We start from the raw sequence: 9,333 nt of genomic DNA, 5'->3' as shown, positions 1-9,333 counted from the left end.
TTGCTCATGCCTGTTAGAGTATCTCTTATAAATTGAGGTGCATTCTGGTTGGGTGCATAGATGTTGATAATTGAGATCTCATCATATTGAGTATTACTCTTAACAAATATAAAATGGCCATCCTTATCTTTGCTTACTTTTGTTGGTTTAAACCCTATTGTATCTGAGAATAAAATTGCAGCACCTGCTTTTTTCTGCTTTCCATTTGCCTGGAATATAGATGACCATCCCTTCACCCTGAGTCTATATTTATCTTTTAAAGTAAGATGCAATTTTTGAATATAACGGATGTCTGGTCTGAGTTTCTGTATCCAATCAGCCAATCTGTGCCTCTTTAGAGGACAATTTAAACCATTCACATTGATTGAAACTTTTGATAAGCCTGGTAAAATTTTGGGCATCGAGTTGCTCGAAAGTCCAGTAGACATTTTTAATCATTTTGCCACAGAGGAAGTTGGAGTTTGATCAAAAGTTTCTGAGTGAGTTTACTTTTGTGGTCGAAGATTGCACTGGTCATTATGGAGGATAAGTTTGAGAATTTCCTGGAGAGCTATTTTATTTATGGCAAATTTTTTCAACATGTGAATGTCCTTAAAGTATTTAATTTCTCTGTCATAGATTCATTTTATCTTTGAAATCATTGAATTCTTCAGACATCTTTTGAATAATTTCTTGAGATAGCTTTTGAATAATTTCTTGAAATTCTATTTCCCTGCTTTCTTCCAACCTGTTAATCTTATTTGCTATCTAGATTCTGAACTCAATTTCTGTCATCTCAGCCATCTGTTTGTGGATGGGATCTTCAATTGCTTCTGCCCATCCTTCCTTGGGGATTTGATCTACTCTGGTTATTCAGGTTACCAGAGTTTTTCTGCTGATTCTGCCCCATGGTGAATTTGCACCATTTGGAAACCATTCCCAAACCATTCAGCCTGTGGCTACCACTGGAGAAGATGCTGGCTTCCTCTGGTTGCCAGGAGAAATATAGCATGTCTGTCCAGAAAAGCTTTGAGGGTGTGAGCCTTATTGTTCTAGCTGGTGCAGCTGTTGCTCTTCACCTCTGGGTACTGCCACACCTGTGTGGTTCCCTCTCAACTGACTGTCCGCTTGCAGTTCTGGGGCCACCTGGCCTGGGATGCCAGGAATGCGAGGGTTGATCAGACTTGGGGCACCCTGCTCAGGTGCTGGGGGTGGTGGCCACCGTGCGGGGGACAGGTGGGTCAAACAGTGCCTGGGGGCATTGGCCAAGTGGTGGCAGGCGCGGGGGATGAGTGAGTCAAAAGTCCTGGGGCAACCTGCTCGAGCTACCCGGGGGCCATGGCCAAGTGGCTGCAGCCTAGGGGGATGCGTGGTTTGAACAGTTCTCAGTATGCCTGGCTTGGGTGCCTGGGGGTGGTGGCCCAGTGGTGGCAGCCATGCGGGGGATGTGGGTTGAACAGTCCTTGGTGCTTGGGTGCCCAGGGGTGGAAGCTGAGCAGCAGCAGCTGCATGGGGGATGTGTGGCTCAAAGAGTCCTTGGTGCGCCCCACTTGGTTGCCTGGGAGTGGTGGCCGAGGGATGGCAGCTGCACAGGGGACACACGGGTCAAATGGTCCTCAGGGTGCCCCGGGTGCCTGGAGGCAGTAGCTGAGCTGCAGCCACTCGGGAAACACGCAGCTCAAGCAGTTCTCTAGCTGCAGGGCCAGGACAGGGTGCTTGGTCCTACAGGGGGGGTGGGAACACTGTTCTTGGGCCTTCTCTCACTGTCTCTGCAGGCAAGAGGGGAAAGGTGGACTGGGAATTCAAAATGGCAGCGAAATGTTAGTTCTATTTTCTGCCTGGCTAGCGGGTGTTTGGAGTCTCAGCAAGGTTCCTCTAGGGGAGTAGACCCCTCTTTCTGTAGCTCTCACATGTGGGGTGAGACAATAAGTCCTCAGTTCACTGCTGGCCTGTAGGAAACCCATAGGAGCAGACAAAGAAAAAACACAACTTTCTTGGAGGAGGGGATGGACACCCTTCCTTTGGGATGTATTATGTACCTGTAGATTGCTTTCTAGGAGTCACAACTTGCCTCAGCAGAGTTGTTCTGCAGATATCACTCTTCTCTTTTGACTGGGCTCCTAGTCTTCAACTTTGTTGGGTATTTTCTGGACTGTATCCTTCCCTCTGGACAGGAGCTTCTGTTGAAGGCTGGTACCTGTTGGCCATCTTGCTCCCCCCCTACCATTTCTCAGTTTCTGGGATGTCCCGGTGTTGTCCCTACAGATCTCCAGTACCTGTACATCACAGGGTGACAGAGTCTCCTGCAGAGACACCTGTATTCTCCAAGAAATGCAACGGGTGAAGAACTTGGTATTTTTATAATCAGATCTTTTTGTCTACAGGATTACTTCTGTTTCTTTTGACAGTAATTGTAACTGAAGGTCATATAGAAACCAATGTATTTCATGTCAATAGAATGTCATTAGAATGTCTAATAAGCATTAGAATATGAATAAATTATACTATGATGTTCAAATTTTAAATGTAATTTGTAATGTTTTTTATCTCCTCTTTTAAGACTGCAGAAATAATACACAAAAAAAGGAGAAGAAGGGAAACGCTACGAGAATTTTTTGCCAAAAATTCAAATATTTATGAATTGCCAGTAAATGAAAGGTATAAACTAATTAATTAATTAAGTAGAAGTTTACTTGTGTTTGCCATTGTTTTGTGTACTAGGGATATACTGGTGGACCAGAAATGTAAAATCACTGTCTTTAAGCAGCTTATTTGTAATGATGAAAGGAGCATAGTCAACAAGTGAACACACAAACAAGGGACCACAGAAAGACCATTTAAAATTTTGGTAAATTTTATTAAGCAGATGACAAGAGTGGTATGCTGTAGTGTGACTGGCTTGTCAGAAAGTGTTAGGGGCAGTAATTTAGATAGGAAGGTCAGGAGAACAAATTGGCAAATTACTTTTAATTATCTGTGGACCTAATATTCTTGATCATAAAACTTATCAGGGTAAAATGATTAGCTTCTGCTTTCATTAGTACACATTTTTAATTCTTACACATTCCTCATATGCCTTACCTTCATTACTTAATGTCTTTCTTTACCTGTTAGTGATTTTGAGCTTAATTTGTACTACATTAACTTTTGCTTTCTTTTTGTTTTCATTTGCTCTCTCTGTCTTTGATTATTTCTTCATTTTCTTCATTTAAATTATGGCATTTTGGATGAGTGTAGAAAACAACATAACTAATATTCATGTACCCAATATGCACATTAACATGTAAAATGTGGCTGGACGTGGTGGCTCTCTCCTGTAATCCCAGCACTCTGGGAGGCCAAGGTGGGTGGATTCCATGAGCTCTGGAATTTGAGACCAGACTGAGCAAGAGTGAGACCTCATCTCTACTAAAAATAGAAAAAAACTAGCTAGGTGTAGTGGCACATACCTGTAGTCCCAGGTACTCAGGAGACTGAGATAAGAGGATCTCTTGAGCCCAATAATTTGAGGTTGCTGTGAGCTACGATGGTGCCTTGGCACTCTACCCAGAGTGACAGAGTGAGACTTGGTCTCAAAAAACAAACAAACAAAAACCCTAAAACTAAAACCAAACCAATTTACCAAACAAAATACGTAAAACCTTTCAAATACAGTTTAAATTCCTTTTAGTTAAAGTTGGTGTGTAGACTCTAAGGTGTGGGGTATGTTGGTGGCTATTTGGATTTGCTTTCCATACCCTCTAAACAGACAGAGATAGGAAATAGAATTGTCCACATAAATCTATCTGTCTAGTCTATCTATATCTCCATCCAAATCTATATCTATCTAAATGTAGATATACAAATATCTCTACATCTATTTAAAATCTTTCTAATACCTCCAATGTCAATTCAGAACCACAAGGTACTTTCCATTGCTTTCTCTTTTCCTAATTGTAACTCTTTTGCCCTAATGGTGAGAAACCTGATTCCATTAATGTCAAACTTTGAGCTCATTTCTGTAAGCTAGGACTTATCATTTAGAAGGCAGTTTTAGGATTCCTTAATATTTTTTAAATTCAGGTTTTTATCTGCTTGCTTTTATGGTTCCATCTCACTGAGAATTTCTGCAGATTTTCCTTATTGAGTTTCCAAGCTTCCTCTCTGGTGGGTCTCTTCAGATCTGTTGCTCATGGAGACACAGATCTCATTGTTGGATAGAAGGAGAAGCCTTCTCTACTCTCTGTGGGCTATGAACTCCCTTCCAAGCCTCTTGGAGCCTGTCATAACTTTGCCAAGATACCTGGAGGAAACCTAGTCTCTCCCCAATCTCCCTAACCATTTCACTCCCAGCAGCAGGGGACATGCACTTGATCCTATTGACTCTTCCTGGCCTTTTGAGGAGAATTGATCTCCTCATACAAGGACAAGATTGATTTTTATTTTGAAAATTATAGTTTGAACTTTGAAGATACAGTTATTATAATAAAAAGATTCACTTTTGTTGAGAAACCAAATAGCAAATCACTGAAAACAAACAAACAACAAAAGCCCCAGAACCTTGAATTAAGAGGAAATTATCAACAAAGTACAAAATATTTGGAATGGAATGATAATGTAAACACTATATATAAAAAGGAAGCTTCCTCACTCCCTCTCTTCCTTGCAATGTCTGTTCTTCTCTTAGACATCTATCTGCCTTCCCTCCTTCCTTCCATCCTTCTTTTTCCGTGTGTAGGTGTATTGATTCAGAATCAGATCAATAGTTCTATAAGTGAACAATATAAATCAGGTAGAATGGTAGTGACCAGTGGGGCAGCAACATTGCCAGGGGTACAAAAAAATTAATATTATCTTAAAGACATGAACTTATGCTCTGTAAACAAGTCTATAACTCTGTGACTAGTTGGACTACTTTGAGTTTTGATAGGAATGATTTTTTAAAACTTGGATATATGTTGTATTTGAAGTCTGAACTGTTAGCTAAAATTTGCATGTCATTTTTTTGTAGACCATGTTGAATATTCATTTACAAAGTCATTTTGCCTGTCTTTGACTGAGGTTTTATTTCCTCTAGAGTCTAACTAATGTTAGACAAAATTTCACTGAATTATTTTCTTCCTTAAGGACCAATACAGAGAAAAGATTTTCTTATTTAATATTGAAGTTAGTGGATGCTTATGAACATTACATCATAATTGTCTAATCTTAGCCTTTTGGTTACGGAAAAGAATGTCAAAAAGAGTTGAAGGCACCAGGTGTCTTTGTCTCTGGTGTTCATCCCTGTGCCTTCTTTACTACCCCATGTCAGATTTTCACACTGAGGAAATGACAGATGAGCCAGAAACATTTACACAAGGGCAGTCAAATGACTTCTTGATGTATTTTGTACAAATTGGAACCATTCTTCTTTATTAAATTCTGTACATTTTTGTGTAATTTCAAAACTTCTTCCTTTCTTCGCAGAAATAAGAGAGCCGATGTTAGAAAAGTAGCACATCGATACCTGCTAGATACCTTGAATCCTCTGGTATTAAATTATATTAGAAGAAAAAGATTCCATCAGATATTTCTTGAGGAGATGCCCTGGAAAGCACAGATGAACATGTATCTGGCAACTGCACACTTTCACTTGCTTTTACAAAAGCTAGGAGAGCGTATGAAAATGAAGTATGGCATTTCCCACATGGTGGTCAGGTATAGCATATTATCAATGAATGATAATGATTTTAGCTTCATGAACTGGATTGTATTTGATTTTTCAGAGCTACAATACTCATAACACCTTAAAGAGGTTTACAGAGTGCCTCTATACTGGTCGCCGATACATTCCTTAAGTTTTTATTTAAGAATCTTTCCCAAACAAGTCTGGATATAAGTTCTTATGAACTACTACTAGTTTGTAAAAATCTTGAATATGGTTTTCAATCTAGCTTTCAGTGTGAGGATAAAGTGAAACTCCAAGATAAATTTATATATGAATTATATAATAACTATGGATATTGATAAACATCGGGCAAAACTCTATTTCATTTAGAGGTATAGTTTAAGTGTCTATAAACAGTCAACACATTTTCTTATACAGTGTAAACTTGCTATCATTAATTCAACAGGCATTTTTAAATTCTTACTGAGTTTCATTGACTAAGTACTGTAGGAGATAAAGTAGGAGATGTGTGCATAATATGGAATGCTATGTAACAATCAAAAGGATGCTATAGATAGAGTCATTCATTTTAAAAAAATACTTGTTGAGTACCTGTAATATACAAAGCACTGAGCTCAGGTGCAAGAGGTATGCAAAGATGAACAGGATATACAACTTAGAGTCCGGTAGGATAATAAATATAGTTAACAATAGAAGGTAAAGAGCATATTGAGTCTTCTTTGTTCCTGGAAGGAGAGTTTTCTCTGGGTGGGACTAACAGGAAAGATTTCATGGGGAGAGACCACAAGGGGTAGGTCTTAATGGATAGGTGGGGTTTAGAAACATACAGATGGGGAAATGGGGAAATAGACATTCTCCCTAGTTGAAAGAGCATGAGTCCAAGTCCAGATAGTAAACAAGTAAACAGAGGATGAGAACCGCAGTCTGGCCAGAATCTAGGGCATATGAAAGGGCATATGATATAATAGAAAAGTAGGTTGGTGCTGGATCATGGAGGGTCTCACATGTCTGTTAAATCTGAGCTTTATTTTATATATAGTAGAACAGTGTGGTTCAACCTTTTTTTTTTTTTTTTTTTTTATCTCATGGCACAATTGAACCTATAGTTAAACTTCCACTGCATACTTGAATTATCTTGATCAAAAAAAAAAAGAGTAAAAGAAAATATACTTACTGTGTTTTGAGCTTCTTTTAAAAATAATTTATTTAATGATCCTTAAAAATTTTTCACAACACACACCAGTGTGCCAAGGCATACCAATTGAAAATCACTGTGATTGAGGTTTTTTGAGCAGGGCCATGGTAAAAAATGTCTCTGGTAGCAACATATCAAATGGATTGGAAGGAGGAAAGACAGAAGACAGGGATGTGAATTAAGAGGATATTTATTTCAATACTGCAGTGAAAAAAATGCAGGTTGAAATCCAAAATGAACTTGGTTCCAGTTTCTGTTTCTGCAGAATTCAGTTCTGCCAGCTGAAGCCTTAGCAAAGACATTTCCAGATAGCTCCCTTTCCTTTGTCGGCCAGACCAGATCTGAATTCAGGAAGCAGTTAGCTTGTCTGACTGACAGGAAAGGCTTTTGAAGAAGTAACCCCTTCATGGGGCCATGACAGTGAAAATAGTTCAGATCAGAAGGGTTTCCTGACTGTTCTCTGAACACGGTGGAGTCTCCAAACTTCCACTCATGAATGACGACTGATGCATGATGAGGCAATGACCAAATTCACGTCAGGGTAACTTGGTGCTAACATCGATTTTGTTAAAACTGTTATGTATGCTCAGTGTTTATTTGTTTGTTTTTAGCAGAAGGTCTTTTACTGCTTAGACCTTTTTTTAAAATTGGCATTAATTATGGACACATTACTCTATATCATAGCTTTCTTCATTGAGGTGTGTGTAAGTCAGGTGGTTTTAAATTGACATAAATTATTGTTTCAGAGCTCATTTTTTTATTCCCATTTGCAAGGGCCTTTTAAGGGAAAGGGGTACAGATGTTAAAATTCCTAAGAGCAAAGTTACATTGTATAATTTTAAAAGTTAAAAGGGAAAATGTTAGGCTTTGATTAAGTGCCAAATACTTTATGATCCAAAATTTGGGCGCATTCACTTACAGATGTTTTTAAAAGTAAACATGGATTGTGTTTGATAGATTTAATTCAATTTTGCTTATATTATTTTTAATGTGATTTTCTCCCCCTGCAGTTTCCGATCATATGATCCTAGTATATTCTCACTCTATAATTCAGGAACAGTATTACCGACAATAAAATTGACTTTAGAAAATTATAAAACACTGCTTGATTTCCTTCTTACAAATAAAAAACGAAAGACCAACTTATCACCAGGTAAAATAAATATGTTAATTTACTATCAAATTGACTCTAGATTTTTATTCTTTAACACAACACACATATCGCAGACATACAGAGCTACACATACTATTTTCCAAAGACCCAGTAATTTAGTTGAGTTTTAATATTTTGTAGGAAATTCTTGTTCACTCTATTTTAAAACAATCTTGTATGTTTTTATGGGATTGCCACATATATTTGGAAATAAAACCAATTGAGCCATTCAGTAGAATATAATTATCTTTTGTTAAATGTTAGTAGCCTCCAGTGGTTTAAGACAGGTGAAGTTTTGCTGCCAGGTATTGTATTTTCATGAAAGTAAGTTTCAAATCAAATTCCATCAAATGTGCTGATACAAGTGGCATGAAAACAGTCATACTAGCTGATTTTATATTCAGGGTAATCCACTCTTGCACTAGGATCTCCAACTAGTACTTTCTGTGAAAGTTCACCCCAAGATGAATGTAATAATAATTTGCTGGCAGGATCTAGAAGTGTTGTTATCTGGTCAGGTGATAGGGTCTCTGGAAGTTGGAGACATGCAGGTGAACAGTGTCCTTAATCTGAGGGTTACACTGATGACTGCAGTCTGCCAGACTTGATTAATTTTTATACCCCTTTCCTGAAAAGGGGACAAAGCAAACCTAACCAATAATCTACCTTAAATATCACTCACTTCACAAATAAAAAATTATTTCTAATATCTTTATGCTATTACAAACCTACTTATATAGATATTTAATAGTAACATTTAAAGCCCTATATAACTTACTGCTGATCAGCATTCTCTGTAAGTTAGGTAACTGGCCCAGGAGTATTGATTCATTTTTGAGGTCCTGGGCATGCTTTCTAATGTCTTCTAGAAATAACATTAGGTTGAACTGTTACCTGCACATCATACTATGTGTATATAGAAGTATTTGAAAGTAAATTCCATAGACATAAAAGGAGTTTTGTTTTTGCATATGGCTTCCTGAGTTTTTTTTTTTTAGAAATTGACATTAGAGTATTTTGTTATTTATACTTACCATCTAATGTAGAGTTCTAAGAGAAGGTTTGTGGCAGGAGCAATCTTCCAGTTTTTATGCTACCCAAGCAGAGGGAATGAGTGGCCAAAGTTGCTGCATTGACTCCAGAGGGTGCTGCTCACTTTCTAATGTGTCATGGGTGTGGCCTGTTCTGGAGGAAATTAAGAAACAAAGGGATCTTGTCATGATTCCCTTAGAAAAGCATACATAGACATGAAGGCTATGTTAACCAGTTTGATGAAAATATTTCAAATTGTATATGAAAACACCACACTATACCCCATGATTGCATTAATGTACACAGCTATGATTTAATTAAAAAAAA

The 9,333-nt window shown here is 38.0% G+C and overlaps 1 protein-coding gene across 1 annotated transcript in view; it reads left to right on the top strand.

Annotated features, from left to right (window-relative positions):
* CFAP54 (cilia and flagella associated protein 54) overlaps window positions 1-9,333 on the top strand; it is a 301,384-nt gene that overhangs the window by 132,504 nt on the left and 159,547 nt on the right. The window contains exons 32-34 of the mRNA XM_012814149.2: window positions 2,540-2,637; window positions 5,425-5,655; window positions 7,832-7,974. Coding sequence (XP_012669603.2) covers window positions 2,540-2,637; window positions 5,425-5,655; window positions 7,832-7,974 — 472 coding nt within the window. The remainder of the gene's footprint in view (window positions 1-2,539; window positions 2,638-5,424; window positions 5,656-7,831; window positions 7,975-9,333) is intronic.

This window comes from Otolemur garnettii, unplaced genomic scaffold, assembly GCF_000181295.1.
Source record: "Otolemur garnettii isolate 467f Iridium unplaced genomic scaffold, OtoGar3 scaffold00007, whole genome shotgun sequence".
Classification (NCBI taxonomy): Eukaryota; Metazoa; Chordata; class Mammalia; order Primates; family Galagidae; genus Otolemur; species Otolemur garnettii.
Note: the sequence above shows the minus strand (reverse complement) of the source record. Positions and strands in the feature narration are given on the sequence as shown.